The sequence below is a fragment of the Carcharhinus amblyrhynchos genome, chromosome 12 (genome assembly GCF_965287045.1).
Source record: "Carcharhinus amblyrhynchos chromosome 12, sCarAmb.v2.hapA, whole genome shotgun sequence".
Lineage (NCBI taxonomy): Eukaryota > Metazoa > Chordata > Chondrichthyes > Carcharhiniformes > Carcharhinidae > Carcharhinus > Carcharhinus amblyrhynchos.
Genome location: NC_137335.1, coordinates 29939485 through 29954116, shown reverse-complemented (window position 1 = coordinate 29954116; position 14632 = coordinate 29939485). Strand labels below are relative to the sequence as shown.

At 43.2% G+C, this 14632-nt stretch overlaps 1 protein-coding gene across 2 annotated transcripts in view; it reads left to right on the top strand.

The window, feature by feature from the left end:
• The window catches only part of pgm3 (phosphoglucomutase 3), a 128443-nt gene that overhangs the window by 88091 nt on the left and 25720 nt on the right, over positions 1 to 14632 (top strand). For both annotated transcript variants that reach the window (XM_080200308.1, XM_080200307.1), the window contains exons 10-11: positions 6577 to 6696; positions 7081 to 7203. In XM_080200308.1, the coding sequence (XP_080056434.1) occupies positions 6577 to 6696; positions 7081 to 7203 (243 nt within the window). The remainder of the gene's footprint in view (positions 1 to 6576; positions 6697 to 7080; positions 7204 to 14632) is intronic.

The window sequence follows — 14632 nt, the reverse complement described above, 5'->3', positions numbered from 1 at the left end:
CCTTTCTGAGTGGGAAGAATCTCTCTACCTCCACCCTATCCATCCCTTTCATTGTCTTATACGTCTTTATAAGATCCCCCCTCATCCTTCTAAACTCCGACGAGTACAGACCCAGTCTATTTAGTCTCTTCATAGTCCAACACCCTCATCTCCAGTATCAGCCTAGTGAACCTCCTCTGCACTCCCTCCAAGGCCAAAATATCCTTGCGCAAGTGCGGCGACCAAAACTGCACACAGTACTCCAGCTGCGGCCTCACCAGTACCCTGTACGGTTGCAGCAAGACCTCCCTGCTTTTATATTCTATCCCCCTCGCTATAAAGGCCAGCGTTCCATTTGCCTTCTTGATCACCTGCTGCACCTGCAGACTGGGTTTTTGTGACTCATGCACAACGACCCCCAGGTCCCTCTGCACCGTAGCATGCTGCAGCTTTTCGCCCTTTAAATAGTAATCCCTCCTACTATTATTTCTGCCAAAGTGGATAACCTCACACTTGCTAACATTATACTCCATCTGCCAGGTCCTCGCCCACTCGCTCAGCCTATCCAGATCCCTCTGCAGACTTTCCACACCCTCCACGCAATTTGCTTTTCCACTCATCTTTGTGTCATCAGCAAATTTCGTTACCCTACACTCAGCCCCCTCCTCAAGATCATCTATGTAAATGGTAAATAGCTGAGGCGCCAGCATCGATCCCTGCAGCACTCCACTAGTCACCAACCGCCAATCAGAATAGCACCCATTGATACCAACTCTCTGCTTCCTATTAGACAACCAATCCTCTATCCACGCTAACACCTTACCCCCAACTCCATGTCCTCTAACCTTCTGTAGCAACCTTTTGTGAGGCACCTTATCAAACGCCTTTTGAAAATCGAGAAACACCACATCCATTGGTTCCCCTCTGTCTACTGCACTAGTCACATCCTCATAGAAATCCAATAAATTCGTGAAACACGACTTCCCCTTAACGAATCCATGCTGCGCCTGCTCTATCAAACCATTCTTTTCTAGGTGCCTCGCTATTTCTTCTTTGATGACGGATTCAAGCATTTTTCCAACTACTGACATTAAACTAACTGGCCTATAATTCTCTGCCTTTTGCCTGCTACCTTTTTTAAACAGGGGCGTAACATTAGCCGTTTTCCAATCTTCTGGCACTTCCCCAGCGAAGTTTGGTAAATAATCACTAAGGCATCTACTATCACCTCTGCCTCCTGTCAGATGTAGGAAATCAGGAAAGCAATCTAGTCTCCCTGACAATTTTGTCTCTAGGAAGTGTGTCTAGCTGCAGCTCTTCACAGATCACCTTGTTTGGTTGGAGCAGCAGATGGACACACTGCGGCACTAAAGGGGGCAGAGAGTATGATAGTTACGGGGAGGTTGTTATACCTAAAGTTCAGTCAGGTAGACGGGTGACTACCAGGAGAGGCATGAAGGTAGTGCAGGAGTCTCCTGTGGCTATTCCACTTTCAAGCAGGTATATCATTTCGGATACTGTTGAGGGGGATAGCCTCTCGGGAAGAAACCAGCAGCAGCCAGGCCTGTGATATCACACCTGGTTCTTTTATTGAGCAGGGTTGGACAAAGAGCAAGCGAGCACTAGTAATAGGGGACTCGCTAGATGGAGGCACAGACAGACGTTTCTGTGGTTGCAATCGAGACACCAGAATGGTGTGTTGCTTCCCTGGTGTCAGGGTCAAGAACATCTGAGTGGTTGCAGGACATTCTTTAGGGGGGAGGGTGAGCAGCCAGAAGTCATTCTACATATTGGTACCAACGACATAGATCAGGAAAGAGATGAGGTCCTGAAGAGTGGATATTGAGAGTTAGGCAGAAGGCTAAAGTGCAGGACCTTAAAGGAAGTAATTTCTGGACTAGTGTAGGTGCTATGTGCTAGTGAGAGTAGGAATAAGAGGATTAGGTAGATAAATGCGTGGATTGAGAGCTGGTGCAGGGGACAGGGATATAGATTTGTGGATCATTGGGATCTCTTCTGGGGAAGAAGTGACCTGTTCAAGAGGGATGAGTTACACTTGAACTGGAGGGGTCTAACACCCTGGCAGGGAGATTTGTTAGAGCCACTTGAGGGTTTGAATTAGTTTGGTAGGGAGGTGAGACCCAAAGCAGTCGGGAGATGGAAGAGAAGGTTGAAGACAGCACACAAGTTAAAGAGAGCACACTAAATAGTCTAGCATTTGGATTACTGACACTATTTTGACAAGTCAGGCAAAAGCAGAGCAGAGAGCAAGGGAAGTCCAGATTAAACTGCATTTATTTCATTGCAAGGGGCCCTAGGGGCAAGGCAGCTGAATTCAGGGCATTGTTGGGTTCATGGGACTGGGATATTATAGCTATTACTGAAACATGACTAAGGGAGGGACAGGACTGGCAGCTCAATATTCCAGGGTAGAGATGCAACAGGAAAGATAGAACAGCAGGTAAGAGGGGAGGGGGAGATGCACTTTTGATTAGGGAAAACATCACGGCAGTACTGAAAGGAGATATATCCGAGGGTTCGCCCACTAAGTCTATATGGGTAGAACTGAGAAATAAGAAGGGGGGAATCACTTTAATAGAGTTGTACTTTAGGCTGCCAAATAGTGGGAAATTGAGGAGCAAATATGTAAGGAGATTACATATATCTCTAAGAAAAGTAGAATGGTAATAGAAGCGGATTTTAACTTTCCCAACATTGACTGGGACATCCATAGTATTAGAAGGTTGGGTGGAAAGAAATTTGTTGAATGTATTCGGGAGGAATTTCCCATTCAGTGTGTGGATGGTCCGACTAGAGAGGGGGCAAAACTTGACTTCCTGTTGGGAAATAAAGAAGATCAGGTGACAAAAATGTTAGTGAGGGATCACTTTGGCCATATTCCATTAGCTTTAAGATAGCTAAGAACAATAGGTCTGGCCCAAAAGTTAAAATTCTAAATTGGGGTAAGGCCAATGGCATTTTGATGGTATCAGACAGGAACTTTCAGAAGTTATTTGGAAGGAATCTGTTAGCAAGCAAAGGGATGTCTGGTAAGTGGGAGACTTTCAAAACTCTGTTAACCAGGATTCAGGGTAAGCACATTCCTCCTGGAGTGAACGACAAGGCTGGTAAAAGCAGCGAATCCTGGATGACTCGGGGTATCGAGGCCCTGGTCAAGAAGAAGAAGGAGGCACATAACATTCATTGGCAGCTGGGATCAAGTGGATCCCTTGAAGAGTTTAGAGGGTATAGAAATAGAGTTGAGAGAAATCAGGAGGGCAGAAAGGGGACATCTTTGGCAGATAAGGCAAAGGATAATCCAAAGAGATTCTACAAATACATAAAAGGCAAAAGAGTAACAAGGGAGAGAGTAGGGCCTCTTAATGAGCAACAAGGTCATCTGTGTGCGGAACCACAAGAGATGGGTGAGATCCTAAATTTCTGAACAGCATTTACTGTTGAGAAAGGCATGGTTGTTGGGGAAGGAAGTAGTGATGCCTTGAGGAATGTATATATAACAGAGAAGGAGGTGCTGAAAGTCTTAAAGCGCATAAAGGTAGATACATCCCTGGGACCTGATGAAATGTATTTCATCAGGACGTTGTGGGAGGTAGGAAGGAATTTGCAGGTGCCCTAGCAGAGATATTTGAGTCATCGACAGCTACAGGTGAGATGCCTGAAGATTGGAGGATGGCATCGTTGTGCCTTTGTTTAAAAAGGGCTGCAGGGAAAAACCTGGGAACTCCAGGCCAGTGGGCCTCATATGTGTAGTGGGTAAGTTGTTAGAAGATATTCTGAGAGACATAATCTACAGGCATTTAGAGAGGCAAGGACTGATTAGGGACAATCAGCATGGCTTTGTGAGCGGAAAATCATGTCTCACAAATTTGATTAAGTTTTTTGAAGGGGTGACGAAGAAGGTAGATGAGGGCAGTGCGGTTGATGTTGTCTACATGGTCTTTAGCAAGGCCTTTGACAACCTACCGCATGGTAGGGTGTTGCATAAGATTCAAACTCACAGGATCCAGGGTGATGTAGCCAAATGGAGACAAAATTAGCTTGATGACAGACGACAGAGGGTGCTTGTAGAAGGTTGTTTTTAAAACTGGAAGCCTGTGACTAGCAGTGTGCCTCAGGGATCGTTGTTGGGTCCAATGTTATTTGTAATTTATATTAATGATTTGGATGAGAACAAAGGAGGCATGGTTAGTAAGTTGGCAGATGACATCAAGATTGGTGGCATAGTGGACAGTGAGGAAGGTTATCTGAGATTGCAACGGGATCTTGATCAATTGGGCCAGTGGGCTGACAAATGGCAGATTGAGTTTAATTTGAATGAAGGCAATGTGATGCATTTTGGAAAATTGAACCAGGGCAGGACTTACACAGTTAATGGCAGGTTGTTGGGGAGATTTGTAGAACAAAGAGATCTAGGGTTACATGTTCATAGTTCATTGAAAGTGGAGTCACAGGTAGACAGAGAGGTGAAGGCAGCATTTGGCATGCTTGGTTTCATTGGTCAGGGCATTGAATACAGGAGTTGAGATGTCTTTTTGAAGTTGTACAAGACATTGGTAAGGCCACACTTGGAATACTGTGTACAGTCTGGTCAACCTATTGTAGAAATGATATTATTAAACTAGAAAGATTGCAGAAAAGATTTACTGGGATGCTACCAGGATTTGGTGTGAGTTGTAAGGAGAGGCTGGATATACTGGGACTTTTTTCTGTAGATCATAGAAAGCTTAGAGGTAATCTTATAGAGGCCTACAAAATCATGAGGGGCATAGATTAGCTAGATAATCAATATCTTTTCCCAAAGGTGGGAGACTAAAACTAGAGAACATAGGTTTAAGATCAGAGGGGAGGGATATTAAAGGGTCCAGAGGGCAATTCTTTCACACATAGGGTGGTGAGTATCTGGAACAAGCTGCTAGAGGCAGGTACAATTTTGTCTTTTAAAAAGTATTTGAACAGTTACATGAGTAAGGTGGCTATCGAGGGATATGGGCCAAGTGTGGGAAATTGGGACTAGCTTGGTCATTTTAAAAAAGGGTGACATGGACAATTTGAGCTGAAGGGCCTGTTTTCATGCTGTAAACCTCTGACTCTAGACAGTTACATGGGTTAGATTGGTATAGAGTGATATGGACCAAACCCAGGCAATTGGGACTACCTTAATGGTAACAACTTGGTGGCATGGACAAGTGGGCGGAAGGGCCTCTTTTGATGCTGTAAATCTCCATGACTCTAGAAATCCAGAATTGGTTGAGTGGCAGGAAGCAAAGGGTGACGGTTGAGGGGAGTTTTTCTGACTGGAAGATCCTGTGAGGTCCCACAGGGATCAGTTTTGGGGCCCTTGCTGTTTGTGGCTTATATAAACGATTTAGACTTGAACGTAGGAGGATTGATTAGTAAGATCACAGGTGATACAAAAGTTGGTAGGATGGTAAATAGTGATGAGGATAGACTGAGATTACAGAGGGAAATTGACGAGCTGAGCTGATAAATGGAATTCAATCCAAATAAGTATGAGCTGATGCACTTGGGCAAGACAAACAAGCCAAGGGAATACATGATGAATGACAGGACCGTGGGATGGATCAGAGGGACTTTGGTGTGCATGTACACAAAGGTGGTAGGACGAGTGGATAAAGTGTTAAGAAGGCATATGGTATACTTGTCTTTATTAACCAAGGCATAGAATTTAAAAATAGGGAGTTATTCTGGAATTATGTAAAACATTGGTTAGGCCACAGCTAGAGAATTCTGTATTCTGGAATCCGCATTCTAGGAGGGACATGGTAGCATTAGAAAGGGTGTAGAGGAGATTTATCTGGATGTTGCCTGAGCTGGAGAGTTTTAATTATGAATAGTGATTGGATAGTTTGGGGTTGTTTTCCTAGCAGCAGAGGGGACGTAATTGAGATGTATAAAATTGAGGCGAATAGATAAGACAAGAAGAAACCTTTCTTTTTGGTGGAGGGATCAATGACCAGGGAGCACAGATTTAAGGTTGGGGGCTGGAAGTTTAGAGCGGATTTGAAGAAAAACTTCTTCATCCAGAGAGTGGCAGGAGCTGGAACTCATTGTCTGAAAGGGTCGTGGAGGCAGAGACACTCATAACATTTAAGAAATATTTAGATGTGCATTTGCGATGTGATGCATGCAAGGTTATGTATCAAATCCTGGAAATTGGGATTAGAATGGTTGGGTGCTTTGTCTTGGGTGAAGACGCAACAGGCTGAAAGGCCTTTTTCTGTGCTATATACCTCCATGACTCTACTGTACCAGTCTTTGAGAATTTGTTGTTTTTTGTATGAAATGAAGAATTCATCAATAAAAATGTAATTAACGAAGAAAAATGAGTTTTGTTTTTGCTGGTGACCTAAATCAGCATTTTATAAGCAACAGGAGGTTAAGTTTATAAAAACTAGTCCTTGCATCATTTTGGGGAGAAATTGAGAAATACTAGTGATTGGAAGGACATCCCTCAGTTGACTGGTAGAAATCATGTCTTTAAAATTTTATTCTTGGAGTTGAGAATACCATATTGTAAACCTGAAAATGCCTGTCCCTATTTTTCCCCTTTTTAAGGTACTCTTCAGTAAGACAGCTGAGAATAAAATCAGACAGCTGGCTCAGGACAAAAACCAACTGGGAGAGAAAAGCAATGCAGCTAAAATGCTTGAAAATACAATTGATCTAATCAACCAGGTGGGTAAAGTGTGTGCGCACTGCTTAACAAATTCATCAGTACACCTTTCTAATACCTCTTGATGGACAGCATAATAATAATCTGCTCCTTATTAGTACTTGAGCAAAAGAGAAACCTGGACTGACTCTCAGCAGAAGTTACTGATATTCATATGATACTCCCCATTAGGCTATTAAAGAGTTCAATGAGTGTCAGCTGTTGATGAAATCTAGTTTGGTATAGCTAGAGATTTTCATTAATTCCTATGGAAAGTGACTAATGCTAATAATATAAGTATAAAGGGATATTCTCGACCATGCTTTCCTTTGGGAAAATCTACAGGATTAAGCAGGCAGATCCATTACACACTGCGTTTATTTTGAACTTTAATTCTGAATTTACAGACTGTGGGGGATGCTCTGTCAGACTTGCTGACAATAGAGGCCATCTTGTCCATTAAGGGCTTCACTATCCAGCAGTGGGATTTCATTTACACTGACCTTCCCAACCGGCAGCTGAAAGTGAAGGTGAGCCAATTTTTTTTTACACAGTCACGTACAAGATTAGAAGCTTTGAAGCAACCATTCAAAAGGTGGGAAGCGGTGGTAGAGGGTTGAATCTACATACCTCGTTGTGTCCATCACGACTGTGGTAGCTACTGTCAGCTATAAATTTGAATGTTGTGGGTTCAAGATTCATTTCACAAACTGGAGTGCAAAATCTAGGTTCTCACCAATCAGTGCAACATTGAAGGAATACTGCACTTTTTGTAGATGAGAGGTTAAATCTCTGCCACCTCAGATGGACAACAAGATCAGAAGAGGTTGCATAATGTCCATTTGAACAGACTATTTAGTCATTATCTCATTACTTTTCATACAGCTTTGCACAAATTGACTGCAGCATTTTGCTACATTAAGACTGCATTTACTTGAAAGTTCTTAGTTCGTTTTAAGACATAAAGAGGTTGTGAAAGAGGCTATATGTTTGATCTGTATCCTCCCAAGAATTTATTCTCGACCGCCTCTTATTTCTTATGTTAAAAACATAGCAACTATGAGTAGGAATAGGCCATTTGACCCTTCAAGTCTGCTCCATCATTTAGTATGGTCATGGCTGATCCTCTACCTCAATGCCTTATTCCTATTTTCTCCCCAAAGTCATTAAAATCTGAAAAACTTACCTGTCTCTTTCTTGAATACATTTGTGCCTTAATCTCTGCAGCCTTCTGTGGTAGAGAATTCCACACGTTCTCTACACTGAGTGAAGACGTTTTTCCTCCTCAGTCCTAAATAGTCTGCGCAGTAGCCTGAAACTGTATCCTGGTCCTAGATTCCCCAACCAGGGACAACATCCTCCCTACATCTAGTCTGTCAGCTCTGTTAGAATTATATATGTTCAATCAGATTCCCTTTCATCCTTCTGAACTCTAGTGACCACAGGTCTAGTCGAACCTTATTCTCCTCATAGGACAGTCTCACCAATCCTGGTATCAGCCTAGTGAACCTTCGCTGCACCCCCTCTATGGCAAGTATATCCTGTATATTGTACATTGCAAACTGCATACAATACTCTGGGTGTGGTCTCACCAAGGCCCTGTATAACTGCAGTACGACATTGCTAATTCTGGATTCATTCTGTTGCAGTGAAAGCCAACATATCACTTGACTCCGTAATTGCTTGCTGCACCTGTCTCTACATTTTCATTTACTTATGTACAAGGACATCTGGATCCCTTTTGTATATCTGCACTTCCCAATATATCACCTTTAAACAATACTCTTCTGTTTTTCACACTGAAGTATATAACTTCACATTTAGCCACTTGATATTGCATCTGCCATGAGTTTGCCCACTCACTCAACTTGTCTAAATCCCCTTTAAGCCTCCTTGCTTTCTGCTCAAAACTTTTAATTTTGCCCAGTTCTGTGTTGTCAGCAAAGTTTGAAATGTTGTACCTGGTTCCCTCACCACGTTATTTGTATATGTTGTGAACAGCTGGAGCCCAAGCACTGATCCCTGCGGTACCCCATTAATTGCTGCTTGCCACTCGGAAAAAGACCCATTTATTCCCCCTCCGTGTTTCCTGTCTGCCAAACAATTCTTGATCCATGCCAATACACTGCTCTTTACCCCATTTGCTTTTATTTTGTCCACTAATCTCTGAAGAACCTTATCAAATCTTCTGAAAGTCCAGTACGCCACATGAACTGGTCCTCCCTTATCTGTTGTACTAATTACATCCTCAGAAAACTCCCGTAAATTTGTTAAACGTGATTTGCCTTTTATAAAACCAGACTGGCTTTGTCCAATTCCATTAGTTCTTTCCAAATGCTGTGATTTTATGTTTTATAATGGACTCTAGCATCTTCCCCACTACAGATGTCAGGTTAAATGGCCTGTAATTCTCCCTTTTCCTCTCCCTTTTTTAAATAGTAGGGTTACATTCATCACCATCCAATCTGTAGAAACTGTTCCAGATTCTATAGAATTTTGGAGGATGACCACCAATGTATCCAGTGTTTCCAGTGCCATTTCCTTTAATATTCTGGGATGTTGATTATCAGGCCCTGGTGATTTGTCAACCCTAAATGCCATTAATTTCCCCAGCACCATTTTCTTATTAATACTGATTTCCTTCAATTCTGCCCTCTCACTAGTTCCCTTAGTTCTCTAACGTTTCCGGGAGGTTATTTATGCCAATTTTGTGAAAACAGCCAAACTATTTATTCAATTCTGTCATTTCTTGCCAAGTTCCCTGCAATTTTACTCTCATGCTCTTATTTCCCCCGCATGATCAATTTTTTTTTGTTCTCTTTTGCTAAATTCAAAAACATTCCCAACCCTCAGGCTTGCTACTTTTTCTGACATTTTATATGCCTCCTCTTTTAATTTAGTATTATCTTTGGTAGACCAAAATTGAGCCATCTTTCCTTGTTTATTTTTGTGCCAGACAGGATTGAATAATTGTTGCAGTTCATGCACATGTTCTTCAAATATGCCTATTCTCTCATCAGTCCCTTTAGTAAGGTTCTCAACTCTATCCTTGCCTATTTGTGCCTCATAGTTGATGTTGCCCCTTGACGACAATATCAAAACTAGGGGCCAATTTCCACATGTATGCTGCTGACACTCAGTTCTGACATGCTGTATTAGATGAACAGAAATTCTATCCCAAGCATTGGAAAGATTGAAGATGTTGCCTTTGATATTTGTCACAAGTTGTATTCCTAGCCAACAACTTCATCCTTATGATGCTGAACCAGGTTCACAAACTTGGTGTCATATTTGATTCTGAGATGAGCGGCACTGTTAGTTCTGCTGCAGTATTCAAATCTGGCCTTGGGTGACCGTCTGTTTTAAGTTTGCGTGTTCTTCCCATGTCTGTGTGAGTTTCCTTCAGGTACTCCGGTTTCCTGCCACAGTCCAAAAATGTGCAGGTTAGGTGCATTGGCCACACTAAATTGCCCCTGTTCCCAGGATGTTTAGGTTAGGAGGATTATCAGGGTAAATACATGGAGTTTTGGGAATACGGCGGGGTAAGATGCTCTGTCGAAGAGTTGGTACAGACTCAACAGACTGGTCTTTTTCTGCACTGTAGGGATTCTGAGTCTCCCACCATACCACTAATATCAAATATATCAATTTCTGTATTATTGCACAACTGTGTCCCTGCCTCAGTTCATTTGCTGTTGAAATAGTTATCCTCTCTTAGTTACCTATGGACATGACTATTCTATTTGCTGACCTTCTGTGATCCACTGTCCGAATGTTGGACCCTTGGAGGACGAGAGGGGGGATTTAGCACTGGGTAACGAGGAAATGGCTGAGGCTTTAAATCAGTTTTTTGTGTCGGTCTTCATGGAGGAGGATACAAATAGCTTGCCGAGTATTAAAGATAGGAGGATGGTAGGAGATGAGGTCCTTAATACCATTGCTGTCACTAGAGAGGTAGTGCTTGGTAGACTAACAGGACTGAAGGTAGACAAGTCCCTGGGACCGGATGGAATGTATTCCAGGGTTCTGAAAGAAATGGCAGAGGTGATAGCAGATGCCTTAGTAATTATTTATCAAAATTCGCTGGACTCTGGGGAAGTGCCAGAATATTGGAAAACGGCTAATGTTACGCTGCTGTTTAAAAAAGGTAGCAGACGAAAGGCAGGGAATTATAGGCCAGTTAGCTTAACGTCCGTAGTTGGAAAAATGCTAGAATCCATCATCAAAGAAGAAATAGCAAGACACCTAGAAAAGAATGGTTTGATCAAGCAGATGCAGCATGGATTCGTGAAGGGGAAGTTGTGTTCAATGAATTTTATTGGATTTCTGAGCATGTGACTAGTATGGTAGACAGAGGAGAACCGGTGGATGTGCTGTTCTTAGATTTCCAGAAGGCGTTTGATAAGGTGGCTCACAAAAGGTTGCTGCAAAAGGTTAGGTTGCATGGAGTTGGGGGTAAGGTGTTAGCGCGGATAAAGGATTGGTTGGCTAACAGGAAGCAGAGAGTTGGAATCAATGGGTGCTTTTCTGGTTGGCAGTTGGTGACTAGTGGAGTGCCGCAGGGATCGGTGCTGGGGCCTCAACTGTTTACCATTTACATAGACAATCTGTAGGAGGGGGCTGAGTGTAGGGGAACAAAATTTGCTGATGACATGAAGATGAGTGGAAAAGCGAATTGCGTGGAAGGCGCGAAAAGTCTACAGAGAGATCTGAATAGGCTGAGTGAATGAGCGAGGACCTGACAGATGGAGTATAACGTTAGCAAATGTGAGGTTATCCATTTTGATAGAAATAATAGTAGGAGGGATTATTATTTAAAGGGTGAAAAGCTGCAGCATATTACAGTGCAGAGGGACCTGGGGGTCCTTGTGCACGAGTCACAAAAACTCAGTCTGCGGGTGCAGCAGGTGATCAAGAAGGCAAATGGAATGTTGGCCTTTATAGCGAGGGGGATAGAATATAAAAGCAGGGAGGTCTTGCTGCAACTGTACAGGGTACTGGTGAGGCTGCAACTGGAGTACTGAGTGCAGTTTTGGTCCCTGCATTTGCGAAAGGATATATTGGCCTTGGAGGGAGTACAGAGAAGGTTCACCAGGCTGATACCAGAAATGAGGGGGTTAGCTTATGAAGAGAGATTGAATAGACTGGGTCTGTACTCGTTAGAGTTTAGAAGGCTGAGGGAGGATCTTATAGAGACTTACAAGGTAATGAAGGGGCTAGATAGGGTAGAGGTAGAGAGATTCTTCCCGCTTAGAAAGGATAGCAGAACTAGAGGGCACAGCCTCAAAATAAGTTGGGGGGGAGGACAGTTTAGAACAGAGTTGAGGAGGAACTTCTTCACTCAAAGGGTGGTGAATCTCTGGAATTCTCTGCCCATTGAAGTGGTGGAGGCTACCTCGCTGAATATATTTAAGTCACAGGTAGATAGATCTCTGATAGACAAGTGAATTGAGTTATGGGGAGAAAGCGGGAAAGTGGAACTGATCCACTTCAGATCAGCCATGATCTTATTGAATGGTGGGGCAGGCTCGAAGGGCTAGATGGCATACTCCTGCTTCTATTTCTTATGTTCAAATCTTGAGGCTATGCAAACTTCTGCAGCGCAAATGTATCTTAATTCATACCAAGCCCTGTTTACCATTTATCACCCCTGTGCTCACTGATCTACATTGGATCCTCATTAAGCAATAGGTTGATTATGAAATAATTCTCCTTGTTTTCACATCCCATCGAAGCCTTAACCCTTTCTATCTCTGTGATCTTCTAAAGCACTTGGGTCTGGTCTCTTCAGCATTCTTCAGTTTTAATTACTCCACCATTGATGGTTTTGGCTTCAGCTCTCAATGTGTGAGAAGTAGGAGGTACCCAACCCGAGGCCAGTCAGTTTGTATGGATTACACCCGAGCAACTGACTCAATCCTTGGGGGGGAACTCGATCGGCTTAGTTGTCACCGTTAGGTTTCAACCGTCGAGCCCATCCAAAGAGACACCTCTGGGGACACCGATCCCACTTCCCTTTCCCCCCCTGCTCTTGAAATCAAAGACACGGCGGAGTCATTCTACGTCAGTTTATTCAATCTTGCAAGAAAGGGTGCAGTCCCGCAGGTACACACACACACACAATACATGATTCTGCCTTATATGCCCATGCAGTTTATCATACATCTCCCTTCCCTTGCTAATTGGCTCCTGTGCCGCGCTTCCTTATCGTGAACTACTCAGCTAGTTCTGTCCTTGGTTTCCACGCTCCCTTATCGTGAACTGCTCAGCTAGCTTCACCCTCCTACATCTCTCTTCCCTTGTTCTATCTTTGGCGCCTATTCCTCCTTTTTACGGTTCGCAGTAACCGTTTCTTTATCATACCCAACCCATGACTACTTTGACTGCGAGCAACTGATTTCATACTTGTTTTTAAGCACCTGCCCCTGCAAAGCGTTTATACAGCATATTTCACTTCTCGATTTCCCGCTCTGTCAGCCCGCTTTCTCAAAAAATTGCATCAGCTTCCCCTTACATCAAGGGCTGAAGCTCTGGAATTCTACCCCTCGACAAAGAAAAATAAAATTACACCACAGGAACAGGACCTTTGGCCTTCCAAGTCTGCACCAACTATGCTGCCCCACTGAACTAAAACCCCCTACCCTTTCAGGGGTCATATCCCTCTATTCCCATCCTATTCATGTATTTGTCCAGACACCCTTTAAAACTCACTCTCGTATCTGATTCTACTACCTCCCCTGGCAGCGAGTTCCAGGCACTCAGCACTCAGCATGTAAAAAAACTTGCCACGTGCATCTCCTTTAAACTTTGCCCCTCGCAGTTTAAATCTATGCCCCCTGGTAATTGATTCTTCCATCCTGGGAAAAAGCTACTGACTATCCACTCAGTCCGTGCCCTTCATAATCTTGTAGACTTTTGTCAGGTCGCCCCTCAACCTCCATTGTTCCAGTGAGAACAAACCAAGTTTCTCCAACCTCTCCTCGTAACTAATACCCTCCATACCAGGCAACATCCTGATAAATCTTTTCTGTACTCTCTCCAAAGCCTCCATATCTTTCTCGTAGTGTGGCGAATTGAACGCTATGTTCCAAGTGTGGACTAACTAAAGTTCTATAAAGCTGCAACATGACTTGCCAATTTTTAAACTCATTGCTCTGGCCAATGAAGGCAAGCATGCCATATGCCTTCTTGACTACCTTCTTCACCTGCATTACCAGTTTCAATGACCTGTGTACCTGTTCTCCCATTTATTGTACATTTCCTATCTGTATTAGACCTTCCAAAATGCATTACCTCACATTTGTCGGATTAAACTTCATCTGCTGTCTCTCCGCCCAAGCCTCCAACTGATCTATATCCTGCTGTATCCTCTGATGGTCCTCATTGTTATCTGCAAATCCGCCAACCTTTGTGTCATCTGCAACTTACTAATCAAACCAGTTACATTTTCGTCCAAATCACGTGTATGTATGTATATATAAACAGCAAGTTCCCAGCACTGATCGCTGAGGAATGTCACTTGTCACAGCCCTCCATTCAGAAACATATCTGTTACCCTCTATCTTCTATGACTGAGCCAGTTCTGTATCCACTTTGCCAACTCACCTTGATCCTATGCAACTTCACCTTCTGCACTAGTCTGCCATGAGGAACCTTGTCAAAGGCCTTATTGAAGTCCATGTAGACAACATGCACTGCCCTTCCTTCATCAATCATCAAGTTAGTGAGACAGGATTCCCCTTCACAAAGCCATGTTACCACTCACTAATACGTTCACTTATTTCCAAGTGGGAGTAAATCCTGTCTTGAAGAATCCTCCAATAATTTCCCTACCACTGATGTAAGGCTCACCGGCCTGTAATTACCTGGATTATTCTTGTTACCTTCATTACCCTTGTTACCTTCCTGTTTCTTATGTTCTTAAACAAAGGAACAACATTGGATATTCTCCAATCCTCC